The 17,588-nt window shown below is 50.6% G+C and overlaps 2 protein-coding genes across 2 annotated transcripts; one reads left to right on the top strand and one right to left on the bottom strand.

Moving 5' to 3' along the window:
- Positions 1–1,313: 1,313 nt before the first annotated feature.
- LOC123081725 (B3 domain-containing protein Os03g0212300) lies at positions 1,314–3,215 on the bottom strand. The gene is made up of 5 exons (XM_044504265.1): positions 2,839–3,215; positions 2,634–2,698; positions 2,269–2,551; positions 2,008–2,177; positions 1,314–1,895 (listed from the first exon to the last, which is right to left on the bottom strand). Exons 1-5 carry the CDS (start codon positions 3,188–3,190, stop codon positions 1,605–1,607), a joined length of 1,161 nt encoding a protein of 386 aa, XP_044360200.1. The 5' UTR covers positions 3,191–3,215; the 3' UTR covers positions 1,314–1,604.
- A 2,610-nt stretch (positions 3,216–5,825) lies between these two features.
- On the top strand, positions 5,826–6,672 carry LOC123081726 (uncharacterized). The gene is made up of 2 exons (XM_044504266.1): positions 5,826–6,176; positions 6,249–6,672. Exons 1-2 carry the CDS (start codon positions 5,935–5,937, stop codon positions 6,385–6,387), a joined length of 381 nt encoding a protein of 126 aa, XP_044360201.1. The 5' UTR covers positions 5,826–5,934; the 3' UTR covers positions 6,388–6,672.
- Positions 6,673–17,588: the final 10,916 nt, after the last annotated feature.

A 17,588-nucleotide genomic window follows, 5' to 3' on the forward strand; every position in this document is an offset into this window, starting at 1 on the left:
CACCGCCACCTTAGACAATCGAAAGCGCACCGCCCAACATGCCGCCCACCCGCCTGTGCCACCATGGATACCGCACCATCTTCACCGTTTCACTGAGGCCACCAACACGAGACCCAGGGGTAGGACGAGAAGACACCGGGCTCGGAGGCAACCGCAACGCAGCCGGCAGAAGGAAACAACCTCCACCGCCGCGCGGAGCCGACCGGACATGGCGACAGGGACTTGCCAGGCCACCGGCCTGGCCGGACCCCAACGGGTCCGGACAGTCTCTGCAGCCACGCTGCAGCACGCCGGCCGTCGGAGCCACCACCACCGGAGCCACGACCCCCTCGTCACACCACCAGGGAGCCACGCCATCGCGCACCGGACCACAGGCCTGCCCCAGCCCAGATGGGGCCCGAAAGGGCCCAGATCTGGGCCGAGCGGGCGCTGCCAGCCAGCCGCCCACCGCGCCGCCCCGCAGCCAACGGCCACGCCGCCACATCAAGGGCACCCGAGGCCTGCAGAACGCCGCCGCCGGGCCTCACCGCCGCCAGCCGAGCAGCACCGCCGTCGGGCAGGAGGGAGCCCCGACTCCCCCTCCAGGCGCGCGGGGAAGGGATGTCCGCCGCCGCCGGCGCCACCCGGGCACGCCGGAGGCCGCTGCCGTCGGCGGCGAAGGGAGGAGATGGAGGAGGGGCGAAAGGGGGAGGAGGGCGGAGGGCACTCCGCCGCCTCGGGGAGCGACAGGAGCACCGGGGGAGGGGGGAGGAGGGGTAGAGGGAGGTGGACCGGGGGGGCGTGCGACGGCGGCCTGCTCCGGCAGGAGGGGCAAGGGCGGCCGGCGGTGGCGGGGAGGAACCCTAGCGCGGGTCGCGGGAGCCCCTCCTAGCCCGTCTATCCACGCCTAGGTTTTCGACTGTGCCTTTTTTTTGAACATCAGTACAAACACGAGCGCTTATACACGCACATACACTCATGTTTCTGATGGTACCTAATAGATAGATTACCATAGAACATTTGTTGTACGGTCGTTGCTTTAAAAAAATTAAATAAATCAGGTGATGGTGCATGGCTTCATTGGAAATGAGTTTAGTCTCCGAGTTACTCACGCTGCTAGTAGCATCAAGCCGCGCAACTGGTTGGCACATGGATACCACTCCACTGCACTGCATGGTACATGTACAGGACTCAAATCACAGGGGAAGAAAGTTGCTTGGAAAGCCCATGGCAAAACCATGCAAGGCTCGCAAGGCTCCTGAGCACCCCACGTTCTTCAGCTCAGGGTCGGCGTCGTCGCGTTTGCTTGGAATGGCAATGCAGCAAACAATCGATGCAGCAGAGCACCACCCAGCAGCCTCACTGTCGTGCTGAGCGATTGACAAAATGCTCAACAATAATCATTTCCACACGGATAAACACAGCCAGGTTTAGACCCCACTCTCTAGTTACTCACGCTCCTGCTAGTAGCATCGGCAGTGGACTACCGAGAATTAAGGTCTTACAATCATTATTAAGCAAGCATAATAACGCACTGAGTCGTGCCGGCCGATGGCCACGGACGAGGTCACGCCGGCCAACCAGGCCGATGCATGCAACGGAGGCCGGCGGCCACCGCCCTCGCCTCAGACCAGGAAGCTGCCGTCGCGCCTCCTCACTTCCACCTTGAGTAGGTGGTCCTCGCCGCCGCCGCCGGCGCTGCCTTGGCGGAGCGCTCGGAAGAAGCAGGTGTCGCCCTCGCCGAGGGCGTTGTCGACGCAGAACTGGTGCCATCCGTACCTGAAAGACGCCCGCGGCCTGCCACCCGTCTTGGGGTTGTGCTTGAGGTGCACGAGCCACGACTTGCCGCGCATCCGCAGCTCCACCTTGCTCCTCTCCGCGTACCCGTGCGCGAGCTGGAAATCCACCGGCACGTTCTGCACACGGCCGGCGAGCAGCGGATGGAACCAGTGACCAGATAGCACCTCATGGATACATGCATCTGAACACGCTTGACTAGTCATGCTCGAGCATGAAGAACGCACTCACCAGGTACTGTTCCTGCTTCATGCCCAGGTTGCATTTCCTCAGCATGGCGCTGAACTGCCCCGTCGGCCCGTCCTCGACGTCCATCTCCGCCAGGCTCCAGTTGTTGCCACCACTGCCGCCGTCGCTGGCGTTGCTGCTCCCACTGTCACCGTCGCTGCTGCTCCCACTGCCTGGCCAAATGCAAAAACCACCTTCTTTAATTCCTACAAGTTACAACTTACAACCACCCAACTGAAACGGAGAGCAAGAAGAGGCGCGTACTGGTGTCACCGTCGTGCTGGTAGTGCCTGCGGCACATGCTCACGTCGAACACCTTCACGGTGAGCACGGCGTCGCCGTCGAAGCTGAAGACGAGGAAGTAGCCGAGCCGCAGGTCGTGCGCACGGGCGAACTGCTCCCAGCCGCGCCCTAGGTACATGTGGCCGTCGGCGTCCAGCACCACCTTCACGTCCCAGAAGCGACGCCCATGGCCGGCCTCCTGTAGCTTCACTTCCTGGGGCTTGCCGCCGTCTAGCAGCACCCTGGTAAACTTGTCAGGCAGCCTCTGCAGCGAGGGTCAAGCAGTGATTGAGCCGATAAAACACTAGGCAGCACAGCAGAGCGATAAAGAGAGATCATGTATATACCAGCCTGCTCGAGGAGTTGTCAAGTATGATCTGGAAGAACTCGAAACCTTCCATCTCACCTGTCTCTGCACGCATGAACAGATAGCTTAGATGCAAGGATTCGAATCGAAATCGCAAGAGATATCTAGGACACGAGCAACACAACAGGCTGAGAATTGGGGAAGAACAGAGGGATTGCAGCCAAGAACAAAAACAGAGGATTTGCCTGGTCGAAGCGGCGTGGCAGAGAGCAGCCGGCGGTGGCGATCTCCCGGCCCCCTCTCGGCAGCGGCTGGCTGCGAGGGCGGAGAGACTGGTGCTTGCGAAGAAGGAAGAGCAAGAGGCAGGGGTAGGAAGAGGAAGAAGAAAGAACCAACTATGCCATGAATTCCATGCCACGTAGCAAAACCCTCTTCTTCCTCCTTCCTCCTCCTTCCTCTGCCTCTCCTCTCGAATGTGCAGCGGTGATATATACAACGCCTCGCTTCTCTGGATTCCTCCTCCGGGATAGACTTCTTGACCCCTCCACCGAGAAATGGAGATGTGAGAAAGGGCCGGACGGCAATGGGCTCGCACATGCCGCACTGCTATGGGCTCGGGCAGAGAAAGGGACAGGCGGCAATAAATCATTGCACCGATCTGGCCTCTTTTCACGTAAATGGGCAGCATCCATTTTTCTCCCATTCTTGGCTCAACGATGGCGGTGGAGATGCCAGTGTAATGGCAGTGGCAGCGTGCCTACTGTGCATATATTGATAGTGATAGGATATTATTTTACAATCTTGCTAAATCTTATGTCTCTTTTTTTTACAGGGAACTAAATCTTAAGTCTCAGTCGATGCTACGCTCGTAAAATCTTACATTGAATTTTAACCCCCTTTATGGTCAAAGTGTCAAGCCATTGTGGTGATGATCAACAGCTGCTTATACCATAATTTGTGTGTGTGTGTGTGCGCGCGCGCGCGTGATTTTCTCCCTATGCACAGAAAAATGATCTGCTCCGTCCCGTTTTTTCTCTCGATCGGTGGATACTGCGTCCTGTCTTTTTTTAGCACTGCAGCATGCACTTGAATCTGTTCTCTGCTCCTGAATTTCGAGCAAATGACGGTGTAGTGCATTATTTTTGTTTTAGGGGAAGGTGTAGTATATTCATCCCATGCATTGCTGGGAAAGCGCCATGGCTCATGTTTCGAGAGGAGCATTGATGACTTATCACTTGCAAGTGCTACTGTCCTAGTGGCGGTGTGCTAGCCAGCCCTGCTCATTTTCACTGCTTGGGATAGAAAATGGCATGCATCATTTTTCCTTTTTCAAACAAAATGGCAAGCATCACAATTGCACAACAGAGGAGTCAGCAAATTAGCAGCTCCATGCCACGGGCCAAAGCTTGATAAGTTGCACGGCGACCCTCCAATAATTCAGCCGACGCTTGCCCTTGTAGGTGCAAACCCCCCCCCCCCCCCCCCCCCCGTCCCACACTCAGCATCTCCTCGCGCGGAAGCGTCGGCGCGGGTCATGGCGGTCGGGCCTGGATACGACGCTCGCAGTGGCGCACCAGAGGACATCGGCGACAACATTATGGCAGCAGCGTGACGGGCGTTGTGGAGGTGAGCATGCTTGGAAGTCGGGGACACCGGCTTCGGCTGGATCCGGCAACAGCTCAGCCCGATATGACCCCTCAAGCGGTGCGGGCCGAGGGCGACGCAGGCCGCGGACGACCGTCTCTGCCGTAGCAGTCGGCTGTTACAGATGGTGGCGCGGTAGTGCTGGTCTTGCCGAGAGCGGCGTTGCAGCACCTGAGCACCAGTGCTCTCTATATTTGACTTTTTCAAATTCGTATTTTTGAAATTTCAAAAAAATGTGAAATTATTTCCCGGAATGCATATACACATTCCGAATACCTGTTGCAAGTTTCGGTACAAATCTCGTTTTGTTTTGGACTATAGAAAAAAACAAATTTCTGATAGTATATAGGAGAAAAAAGGTGCCATTTCTGTCAGAAATTTTTCTTTTTTGTATTTCCCAAAATACAAAGTATTTCATCTCTAGATTTCTACCAGTCCTTAGGAATATGTGTACGTATTCACATATTTGTTTGAAGATTTTTTTGAGCATCGAAAGTGTGCTTTTCAAAAAATTCAAATATCAAGAGCAATGAAGCTCGGTAGCTGCAGGCACTTTTCGTGGTCTTGCCCCTCCTTCCTCTACTCATGCGGTCTTGGGTCTATAGCCGATGGCAGACCCTCATGGGTGGTGACGACAGCTCAATGCGCGATGCTTCGGTGGCCAGCCGGTGATGGCAGGAGCGTTCCAATGAGGGAGGCAGGAGGCCTCCCGGTCTTGTTGTCGCCGACATAATGTGAGGCCAGAGTGGCTGTGACGATGACCCTGATCCCTGGTGGGACAGTGTGGTGTGGCCGACGACCTCCCCCTCCCTGAATCTAGCTTACCGGGTCCTCTTCCTGCCAAGGGGCTCATTTTGGGGTGGGAGGAGGGGCCTTCTGCCCTTCACCGTCCGGCGGCCTCCATGTGCTGTGGCGGCGGTTCAGGGGTGATCTCGGAGGCCGGGGTGGTGACCCTGGTGGTGGGATGTTTATTTAAAGACGGAGCTATGTTCAGTTTGGCCATGCAAGCGATATGGTGGCCGGTGTTATGCGTTCGATGGTGGTGGTGCAACTGTGTTCTTTCGACTAGTCGTACCTTGGTTGAGAGGCTGAGAGTGCTCATCGGGGGACAAACTATGTCTGGCTTTGGCCAAACTGACGTCGGCAGTATCCGTGGGCGTCGTCTCCTTCGTAAGACGTTGTTGCGGCTATTCTCTGGTCTTCGTACTGCTTTGTGTGAAAATCATGATCCTTTGGATCAGTCAATGGCGGCGTTTCGGTGTCGTATGCTTTCTGAAGACACTGCCATGAAGTCCATGGTTCGTTTGGCGGGGACTTGGTCACGATGGACTTCGACGACTTCAAGGAGTACTCTTGTTGCCATGTTTTGATTGCTTGGAGTGGTTTGAGGTGGTGTAGCTGTTCTTTAGCATCGTTGTATCGTGCGTTGGGCATGTATGATATGGGTAACGTGTTGTATCTTATGGGGCGTATGGTCGTTGCTTTAGCTGTTCCTTTTGTGTAAAATAATAACCTGTGGACCATACGAGCCTGCCAAAGCACTATTATCTCACTTCAGCTGCTGCAACAAGTCACCAGGTCATACAAAGCGTTCCTCCTCAAAGCGTTCACGGTCAGATCAGCTCCACCTCCCGCCGCTAACACACGTGTGGACGAGAAAGAAACCTCAGCAAAGGGAGCGCACAACAAGGAGAGCAATGCTGCGCTCCTGCGCCGGCCACGGCGCCAGGACGGTCGCCTCTCCGCGCAGGGCCACGCCGCCGCACCGCGGCAGGCGCCCGCACCTCCTCGGCCCGCGCAGCAGCGCAAAGAAGTCCCCCGAGGAAGCAGAGCGAGGCGGGGGCAACGCCAAGAACGGCCTCGCCGGCGCGCTCCCCAGCAAGACGGTGCTCCTGCGCGCCGGCGCGGTTCTCTTCGCCCTCGGCTTCGTCGACGCCGGGTACGTGAGCTCTCACATCACGTCGGCCGGCGCGCACCGATCGTAAATAAGCGAAGCCTCGTTGGCTTGCAGGTACAGCGGCGACTGGTCCCGCATCGGCGCCATCTCCAAGGACGCCGAGGAGCTGCTCAAGCTCGGGGCCTACGCCGTCGTGCCTCTCTGCCTGGCCCTCGCACTCCGGGCGCCCGGAGACGGCGGCGATGAATCTTAGGAAGCGCGAGAGAGAGCTGCATGGTGCATGCCATGTAGTGCTTGCTTATTCATGTAGTACGCGTCAGTACCTTCCTGTACTGCATCCGAGTGAGCGGTAGACGACGCTTTTGAGATAAGTACGAGAGAGTGTTCAACCATGGTTCTGTATTCTGTTGAGCAGTCAGCTGTAAACTGCTGAGTGCTGACAGAGTTTTAGAGGAGCGGGGAGGTTTAGGAACTTCAGCAGTGTTTCTTGTTGCCTGCCTAGCGTCTAATTTTGGCAAATTGAACTGCATATTCCTTCCTTACCTGCACCGCTGCACGGATCCATACACATGCCTCGTGAATTTTCATATGTGGCTAAGTTTAGGACTTCAGCAGTGTTTCTACTTGAAGCCTGACTTGCCACGTTCCTTCCTTACCTGCAAGGATCCATACACGCGCCCGCCTCAGGAATCTTCATGTGTGGCTTGCCATATCAACTACTCAGTCACTCCGCTCTAAAATAATGAAGTTTTATGTTTGTCCTAGATCAAACTATTTTAAGTTTGACCTACTCTATATTATTTTTCTGATATCTACAGTATTAAAAATTTATGGAATGAAAATATATGTTATGATGAATTCTTTTTGATATAAAAGACAAGTGCTCTGCCCATTTCATATTTAATTGTGTCACACTATTTAATTTTGTCATTAAAAATTTCAACTGCTCAAAAATACAACCTTTCGTCAAACGTGTGCTCAAAAACACCACTCGACATCATTACCATTCGGTCAAAGGCCATTGACTAGGGTGAAGTGACCAAAAATGCCCCTGGGCCCCACTTGTCAGTGCTCCCTTATAACTTGTGGCCCCTGGTTATTAGCATACGAAGAATTAAATTAGAAGAAAATAATAATGACACGTGGGGATTCGATCACCCGCACCCGAAGCTATTTTTACTTCTAATTTCATTCTTTGAGGGCTGAAAACAAGGACCCATAGGTTACAATGAGTTGTTGAGGAAACAACGACAAGTGGGGTCCAGCGGTATTTTGGTAACTTCACCGCGGTCAATGGCCTTTGACAGGATGGTAACAATGTCGAGTGGCATTTTTTAGCACACGCTTAATGGAAGGATGCCATTTTTTTAGTAATTAAAAATTCTAGTGCCAAAATTAAGTAGTGCGACACAACTAATAGAAAAACCTTTCATATAAATAGGGAAAGGAGAAAAACTGTACAATGGTTATTTACAAACCTAGAGAAAAGCAAGCCAAAAAATATTACATTTCCAAGGGGGCAACCACATAGCCGAAGCAAAAGCCAAACACACGTGGTGAATCTAATTAAGCTAATTTGGTGTAGTAGATGTTGGTATAATATTTTTTTTATAAGGACAACAGTGGCGGAGCCAGAACTTTTCTGGAGCCTGGACAAGTTTGAGCCTTAGGTGAAAGAAAATTCGGTGTTTGGAGTACAACATATAAAATGACACCAAATTTTAGAACCATAAATTCTATTAATATATTATATGTTGGATATCATGAGAATACTCACAATTTTTTCGTCTTTCTTGGAAGATGCTCAATCTCATCTGGATTAAATTAATCGGCAACATTAGGTGGTGGTTGTGGCTCTACTTCTGCTTCCGATTACACTCTATTCACATTTGGAGTGCTTGGTATATTAACCCAAAGGGATAAGTATATTTTTCGTCCTCGGATTTTTTCGAGAGTGTAGAAATCATCCCTCAACTTAAAATCGAATAATTTTCGTCCCTCAACTATCAAAACCGGATAGTTTCCGTCCCTCACGCTGCTTCGGGTGGTTCCTGTCCGCGTGAATAGTAAACCGATGAACAGTATTTTTTAGGAAAAGCAAAAAAAGTCAAAAAAAATCTGAAAATTTGTGGGATCAAAGTTCCTCGGGTGCGCAAGGTGCGTGAATTTTTTTTGTGCTATTTAGACATTCCAGGAGCTCGTGACAAAGGAAAAACCATAAATATGTACGTCAATAAACAGTAAATTTAAAAAAATAGAAAAAAATTCAAAAAATATGAAAATTGTTGACATACAAGATGCTCGGGTGCTCAATGTGCCTGCAAAATTTCGTGGTGTTTGGACATTGTGGGAGCTCGTGGCAAAAAAAACATTGACTATGAAAGAAACTTTGAAAAAGTGCACTATTTTTTTTGCTAGAGCTCCTCCTATGTCATTTCAGCACGAAAATATGCGAGCACCTTGCACACCCAAGCATCTTTGATGCCAAAAAAAATCATATTTTTTGCTATTTTTTAATTTACTGTTCACTTACGTACATATTTATAATTTTTTCTTTGTCATGAGCACCTGGAATGTCCAAACAATATGAAAATTTGTACGCACCTTGGGCACCCGAGGAACTTTGATCCCACAATTTTTCAGTTTTTTTGGTTTTTTGCTTTTTTTTTAATTTACTGTTTGCTGGTTTACTGTTCATGACGGACTAAAACTGCCTGAAGCGGCGTGAGGGACGAAAACTATCCGGTTTTGATAGTTGAGGGACGAAAACTATCCAATTTTAAGTTGAGGGATGATTTCTAAACTCTCGGAAGAGTTCGAGGACGAAAAATATATTTATCCCTAACCCAAAACCTCCTCATCTCCGAATTATTGTTCACAAATTATTATGTGCCTTGGTACAAGAGAAGTGGTCTTCGGGGCCAATAAACCTGGACGGAGGGAGTAGACGTCTTCATAGTCGAAGGGAACGTTTTCTGTCACTAAATGCACATCATTAGAAGGCCCAAAATAAATCTAGAAAAATACGAGCATCAATGTCAACTCTAGGATTTGAACTCTTGTGGGCTCGGATACCGCTATCTTCCTAACCATCCAACCACGGTTTGGTTTGCAAAATTACCATGGAGCCAGTGACGCTACACACGCTTCATTGGGCGGGCCATAAACCGGCTAGCTTAGGAAATATGTCTGAAATTTTGCTCCGAGAGCCTCAATTCAGCACCATTCTACACTGTAATCTTATCTGACTGGACGGGCCATGGCATGGTTTTGCCCAGCCGTAGCTCCGCCACTGCATGGAGCTAAAACATTGATTCACCAATGATTGAACGGGTTGAGCAGCCTCACCAATGAAGAAGCCCGGCATGACCTCCTCCTCGATGCTTTTTGTGTCGGGTGAGGGAAGCAGGGCTCATGCGCCCTGTAAGCGTGGGCCGGCCCAACAAGCGAGCTTTCGCTCAGTCATCCCCCTTCGATCCCTCGGTTAGCCGGTCAAAATGATCATGGTTCTAACAAAATGTTTGTACATCTAATGGGCCGACCCATTTCAGTTTGCTGGTCTGGGCGCTATGAGCGGGTTGTACTGTTAAGACCAAATAAAGCCCATCCGATCAGGTGTCGAAGACGGTTTGGTCGTGGACTATAATTGATGCCAATCAGACCCCCAATGCCCCAACCCAAACTCCATATCAATCGCACCGGAGATCGCTGACGCCCGCCCGGCCGCGGCCATGGAGGAGGAGAAGAAGATGAAGCTCTGCTTCTCCATCCCCTCGAAGCCCAAGGTCAAGCCCGCCACGCCCCCCGCCGCCTTCTCCGTCGCCGCCGTGGCCCCCGGCCCCGCCCCGCGGTTCGTCACCGTGTTCGATCCCTCGGAAACCCTGACCCCAGCGCCCGCCGTCATCGCGCCCCTTCCCGACTCCCGCAAACCCTCCCCAGCCGCTGCCGCGCCGGCCGCGCCCGTCGTCATCGCGCCCCTTCCCAACACGCGCAGGCTCGCCGAGGCCCCCGCCTTCGTGCTCGGCGCCTCCGACAGCCGCTCCTCCAGCGCAGCCTACGGCCTCACCGTCCGCAATACGGATTCGAAGAGGAAGCTTGAGCCCCAGGACGATGCCGCTAGTCAGCAGCCGCCGCCTCCAGGCCCCAGCGGCGAGGACCTTATGCTGCGGCGGTTCAAGGAGGACATGGCCGTTCTCCCGGAGATCCAAGGCACGGACGAGTATGACGAGGTGCCTGTGGAGGGCTTCGGCGCTGCTCTCCTCGCTGGCTATGGCTGGAAGGAAGGGGATCCTATCGGCAAGAAGTACAAGGGCATGGGGGATGTCAAGGGTTCGTGAGCACGGCCGCCGCCGCTGCGGCACGCAGGGTTTAGGCTCGTAAGGTTGCCAGGTCGTGACAGTTCCTGTTTCTTGTTTATTTTCTTGATTTTAGTTATCGTATGTATGTATGGTTTTATCCAGCGAGGGTGGAGCATTGTTCTGAACTTAATAGTAACATCAGACTTTGTATTTACCTATCTAGAAAATCAGTGTTTTCATTCTGAGATATTTCTGATTGGCACAGATTTGGGCATCCAATTCTTGAGTGTGAGCTTGGGAGTTGGGACAAGAGAGTGTCGGAGCGGGCTAGCTCAAGCACTGAAGAACAACACTAGTTCTTCTTGACATGAAAACCCGAAATCATTCAAGAGAGCTTATGCACCCCGGTACCTTTATCCTGAGCGTCCATGCTGCTAGGGATCTGAGTCAGCCTGGTCCGTAAAATGCCACTGCCCCGTTACTTTTCCAGGGGATTACAGGGTCAGGCACTCGTGGCCCGCCGCAAGGCCGCTAGGGGCATTGTTCATACTCAGGGCACTGTTTCCTCTGACCGCTGCGCACACCAGATAAGACCAAATGCATGTGGACGTTTTCACCTCTTCCCGGCGTACTCACATGGAATCTACATGTACTGTTTCAAACTACACATATCCATGGCACAAATCGTCTTTGACTTGTAATTTGTATGCGTCATGTACAAGGTCCGTGTTTTGTTTTGGGAGAGGATGGATGTGTGATCCATCGATGATGAGCCAGGCACATGTGTGAACCAAAGCCGTGTCATGTACTAGGTCCATGTTTTATTTTGCGAGAGGAAGGAGCCTGCAAACAATGAACAGAAACGAACATATACCAACCGTTTTGCAGAACCATTCGACCGGCATTCTCCCTCAGGTGAACCTTAAATGTGTAATCACCGCCAGTGCCGATACGGACGACTCGGGGGGGCTTTCCCAGGCACGATCTGAGACAGATTGGGAGGAACGACGGGCTTGCTAAGGCCGTCGCCGCAAAGCACGACACTGAACTGAGTGAAGTCGTCATGAACGCGCTCGCCACGGAAGAAGCCAACACCTGGCTTTCTCCCTTTCTTCTTTCGCCTTGACGAGGAAGCAGCGCCAATATCGGCACCTCCAGCTCCCACGGAATCACGGCGTGCGCCGCTGCCGTTCAGATCGGTAACGCCATGTCCTGGTACGTCGTTGGCGTTGTCCCATGGATCCTCGTAGTCGTTCATGACAGGTACACGCACTCTCCTTTGACCATCATGTAGCGCTTGAACCTCGGCAGGCTGTCCCCAATCTGGCATCTCAGGCAGCCATCACAGTGAAGCTGCGAGGAGGAAGAGAAGGCCAGGCGAAAATTTTAGATAAGCTCGAAACAGGAAGGGTACGGTGTACATGTTGCAAAAGCGGGCCAGTACCTGATCTTGCGACGCCGCGGCCGTGCGAGATGCTATGTCGTTTCCCATAGCACGAGTCGAGGAGGAGATGAGGTATAGTGGCTTGGGAGGAAGTGTTTCTGCCGCGTCAGAGTCACGGGCGTGCGTCCATATTCTGGTGGCAGAAAAGAACAAACATACACAGAGCCTTTGCTCGATTAGAACCCACACGCGAGCCTACGAGACCAGCAACCGTAACACATTTTGCCACAGTAATCGGTTCAGAACAGCAGGCCTAACTGCTGTGCATCTCGAGGTACACTGTCATGAGCCAAGAGTCAGGATAGGAGGACTCGGGTGCGTAAGCTCAAAAAATCTGCATTCCATGAAAACCAATAGTGGTAGTTCTTTTGCTGTCGAACACCTGAGCCGCGACGCCGCGTAAACCGCTGCCGAGTTTAGGAATCCTCTCTACTTCTCATGCTCACACGTACGTACGTACAATAGCTCGTAGTCGTAGTCACCATCGTCCCGCGCGCTCTGCAAGGAGTTCACGGCCGGTAGCAGCGCGTCTAGCTTGGTGCATCGATCTCTGACTGATTCATGGACAGGCAGAGGTTTTGCCCTTGCTCTCATTGATGTGTTCAGTACACAAGTGACAAGGTGGTGCTGCGGAGTTGCTGTAGAGTCGTCGCTTACCATGAATGCTTCACTCTCCCGTCGGTGCACCAGTTACCTCTGCTACCGTCGGCTGGTCTCCTCCACGCGATTAGCTCATTAGCAGTAGAGGGACTGGAAGGTAAGAGACAATCTAGTGCTGTTGACTTGAGAAGATTAACCACTCACAAGCAAGCTGCAGACACGTACTACACTATCTGGTGGGGAAAGATCTAAGCACATATATCCAGTTGGATGTGAGTGATCATGAGTTATTATTGTTGGTATCACTGTTCAGGTGAATAAGTTGGGAGGCGAAATTATAAACCCCTATCTTTCTGTGTGTCTAGTTGAAGCTTTTTGCTCATATATATGTTGTGAGTGTTACTAGTCTCTGGTTGGCTTTGATTCCTTGATCAGCCAAGTGGATCGTTCATTACTGATACCATGATGAAATTCCAGAATGATTACAAGCCGAGCAGATCGTTCAATCCTAATACCGTAATGGAATTCTCAAAAGCGGAAAACCCGAGAGTAACCGCTTATGGATTGTTTTTCTCCGTTGCAACGCACGGGCATGTTTTCTAGTAAGACTTGTATAAACAAAACTATATGATTTGAAAACGTCACTCACAAATAGTACGTAATCCAAATGTTCCATGTTGATGTTTGTTCCGGTTCTGCCTCTGGTCCGTTACATTGTTTTACGACCAGGCTTAGAGCCTTCATATATACACCAAGTAACCAACTGCCAATTTATTATTAAGAGGTGGCCTTGCATGATTTTGATCGGGACAATTTTTTTGTCATGAGCAAATGGCATGGCACGAGCGAATTAAGCATAGCTTTGTTGGTTAGCTACGGTTCTTCATGCTAGAACCAACTCGTCCGAGTTAAGTGTTAGACTTATCACGAGTGTTCGCATATTTCTTGTATTTATTTCAGTCTTTTTGTATGACATGACCGTCTGTTATGAAGTGTTTGTGATGATTTTGTTAATCTCAAAAATCTGCCAATCAAGTCTTCAAGTGGCGCTGATAAGGGTAGAATGTGATTGATTTTGCAAAAAAGAGGTACATGTGATATATTTATAGAGGTGAATGTGAGTGCATGAATAACTTTTCAAAAAAATCTTCTGTTATAATTGCTTATTGCACTAGTAGAAAACAGGGTTTTGGTTCAGGCCGGGTCAGCCCATTAGTCCCGGTAGTCCCGATTCAGTCCAGAACCGGGACCAATGTGGGCATTGGTCCCGGTTTGTGAGCCCAGGGGGCCGGCCGGGCCACGTGGGCCATTGGTCCCGGTTCATTTGGACCTTTTGGTCGTTGGTGGGATGAACCGGGACCAATGGGCCTCGCTCCTGGCCCACCACCATTGGTCCCGGTTGGTGGCTTGAACCGGGACCAAAGGCTCCCCTTTAGTTCCGGCTCATGTCACCAACCGGGACCAATGAGGTGCCTATATATACCCCTCGCTCGCGAGCAGAGCACCCCAGTGCTCTGTTTTTCTCTGGCAGAGGGGGAGAGGGCTTGGTGGTGCTCTAGCTCACCTCCTATGCACACAAGGTGTTCGATGGAATGCCCGAGCCACACTACTTAAGCTTTCTCCTCTCCAAGCTCGACCTCCAAGCTCCATTTTCCATAATATTTGTCTAGGTTTAGCGGTCCGTCACGCCCCGTCCCCGTCTTCACCGCCGTCGATCACCCGCGCCGAGCTCATCGCCGGCACCACCGTGGTGAGCCTCTTGTTCTTATCTTCTTTCTGAAAGGAAAAATATTCTTACTTGTATGTTTACATAGATACTTGTATTATTTTCTTACTTTTATTATTGCATCTTATATAGTGCGATGGTTTTGGTATCCGCCCCCGTCGGCCCTCGTCCTGTCTATGATTCGGATGTGGTATATATATTATCTTTATAACTATTGGTTCATTTATTGTTTATGAAAATTATGCCGACCAACGTGACATAGATTTTATTTATGTAGGATGTATGTGAATCGGAAATGCCAACCGACCCTATTGTCGAGAGGTTAAATTTAGTTGAAGAAGAAAACAATTTGTTGAAGGAAAAAATAAAAAAAATTGAGGAGGAGAAGATGATATTGGAGTTGCATGTTGCGGATGTCGTCGATGATCACAAGATCAAGATGGATGCAATGCGCTTGAAGATTAGAAAGATTAGAAAATATGCCATTCATACCGAGGCTTGGTATCATTATGCCGTTGGATCAATTGTTACCTTGGTTGCGATTATGATCGCATTTGTTTTCGCATTGAAATGTTTTACATAGTTTCAATGTATGGTTTAATTAATTAGATGCTCTGGAGAGCTATATGTTGTTAGATGAGAACTATGTATGCACTTTGGTTTTAATGTGATGATGAACTTCTATTAATTTGGACACTTAATTATATATAATGCACGCAGATGAACCGGCAATGGATGTACGGTGACAGACACACCTGCGAGTACATTAAGGGCGTGCATGAGTTTCTCGATGCGGCTGAGGCAAACAAGCAGAATGGTTTTATGTGTTGTCCATGCACTGAATGTGGGAATACGAGGTCTTACTCTAACCGGAAAATCCTTCACTCCCACCTGCTTTACAAGGGTTTCATGCCACACTATAATGTTTGGACGAGGCACGGAGAAATAGGGGTTATGATGGAAGACGGCGAAGAAGAAGAGTACGATGACAACTATGTGCCCCCTGAATACGGTGATGCTGCAACGGGGGGAGCTGGTGAAGATCAAGAGGAACCAGACGATGTGCCCAATGATGCTGCAACGGGTGAAGCTGCTGAAGATCAAGAGGAACCAGACGATGTGCCCGATGATGATGATCTCCGCCGGGTCATTGTCGATGCAAGGACGCAATGCGAAAGTCAAAAGGAGAAGCTGAAGTTCGATCGCATGTTAGAGGATCACAAAAAAGGGTTATACCCCAATTGCGAAGATGGCAACACAAAGCTCGGTACCGTACTGGAATTGCTGCAGTGGAAGGCAGAGAATGCTGTGGCTGACAAAGGATTTGAGAAGCTACTGAAAATATTGAAGAAGAAGCTTCCAAAGGATAACGAATTGCCCGACAGTACATACGCAGCAAAGAAGGTCGTATGCCCTCTAGGATTGGAGGTGGAGAAGATACATGCATGCCCTAATGACTGCATCCTCTACCGCGGTGCATACAAGGATCTGAACGCATGCCCGGTATGCGGTGCATTGCGGTATAAGATCAGACGAGATGACCCTGGTGATGTTGACGGCGAGCCCCCCAGGAAGAGGGTTCCTGCGAAGGTGATGTGGTATGCTCCTATAATACCACGGTTGAAACGTCTGTTCAGAAACGAAGAGCATGCCAAGTTGATGCGATGGCACAGTGAGAACCGAAAGAAAGATGGGAAGTTGAGAGCACCCGCTGACGGGTCGCAGTGGAGAAAAATCGAGAGAAAGTACTGGGATGAGTTTGCAAAGGACCCAAGGAATGTATGGTTTGCTTTAAGCGCGGATGGCATTAATCCTTTCGGGGAGCAGAGCAGCAATCACAGCACCTGGCCCGTGACTCTATGTATGTATAACCTTCCTCCTTGGATGTGCATGAAGCGGAAGTTCATTATGATGCCAGTTCTCATCCAAGGCCCTAAGCAACCCGGCAACGAAATTGATGTGTACCTAAGGCCATTAGTTGAAGAACTTTTACAGCTGTGGAATGGAAACGGTGTACGTACGTGGGATGAGCACAGACAGGAGGAATTTAACCTTAAGGCGTTGCTGTTCGTGACCATCAACGATTGGCCCGCTCTCAGTAACCTTTCAGGACAGACAAACAAAGGATACCACGCATGCACGCACTGTTTAGATGACACTGAAAGTATATACCTGGACAAATGCAGGAAGAATGTGTACCTGGGCCATCGTCGATTTCTTCCGACCAACCATCAATGTCGAAAGAAAGGCAAGCATTTCAAAGGCGAGGCAGATCACCGGAAGAAGCCCGCCATGCGTACCGGTGATCACGTACTTGCTATGGTCAATGATTTACACTACGTAATCTTTGGAAAGGGTCCCGGTGGACTAGCTGTTCCGAATGACGCTGAGGGACACGCACCCATGTGGAAGAAGAAATCTATATTTTGGGACCTACCCTACTGGAAAGACCTAGAGGTCCGCTCTTCAATCGACGTGATGCACGTGACGAAGAACCTTTGCGTGAACCTGCTAGGCTTCTTGGGCGTGTATGGGAAGACAAAAGATACACCTGAGGCACGGGAGGACCTGCAACGTTTGCACGAAAAAGACGGCATGCCTCCGAAGCAGTATAAAGGTCCTGCCAGCTACGCTCTTACGAAAGAAGAGAAAGAAATCTTCTTTGAATGCCTGCTCAGTATGAAGGTCACGACTGGCTTCTCGTCGAATATAAAGGGAATAATAAATATGCCAGAGAAAAAGTTTCAGAACCTAAAGTCTCATGACTGCCACGTGATTATGACGCAACTGCTTCCGGTTGCATTGAGGGGGCTTCTACCGGAAAACGTCCGATTAGCCATTGTGAAGCTATGTGCATTCCTCAATGCAATCTCTCAGAAGGTGATCGATCCAGAAATCGTACCAAGGCTAAGGAGTGATGTGGCGCAATGTCTTGTCAGTTTCGAGCTGGTGTTCCCACCATCCTTCTTCAATATCATGACGCACGTCCTAGTTCATCTAGTCGACGAGATTGTCATCCTGGGGCCCGTATTTCTACACAATATGTTCCCCTTTGAGAGGTTCATGGGAGTCCTAAAGAAATATGTCCGTAACCGCGCTAGGCCAGAAGGAAGCATCTCCATGGGCCATCAAACAGAGGATGTTATCGGGTTTTGTGTTGACTTCATTCCTGGCCTTAAGAAGATAGGTCTCCCTAAATCGCGGTATGAGGGGAGACTGACTGGAAAAGGCACTCTTGGAAGAGACTCAATAATATGCAGGGACGGATATTCTTGGTCTCAAGCACACTACACAGTTCTACAGAACTCTACCTTGGTGACCCCGTATGTCGATGAACACAAGAACAGTCTGCGCTCCAAACACCCGGAGCAGTGCGACGACTGGAT

This window comes from Triticum aestivum, chromosome 4A (genome assembly GCF_018294505.1).
Source record: "Triticum aestivum cultivar Chinese Spring chromosome 4A, IWGSC CS RefSeq v2.1, whole genome shotgun sequence".
NCBI classification, from domain to species: domain Eukaryota; kingdom Viridiplantae; phylum Streptophyta; class Magnoliopsida; order Poales; family Poaceae; genus Triticum; species Triticum aestivum.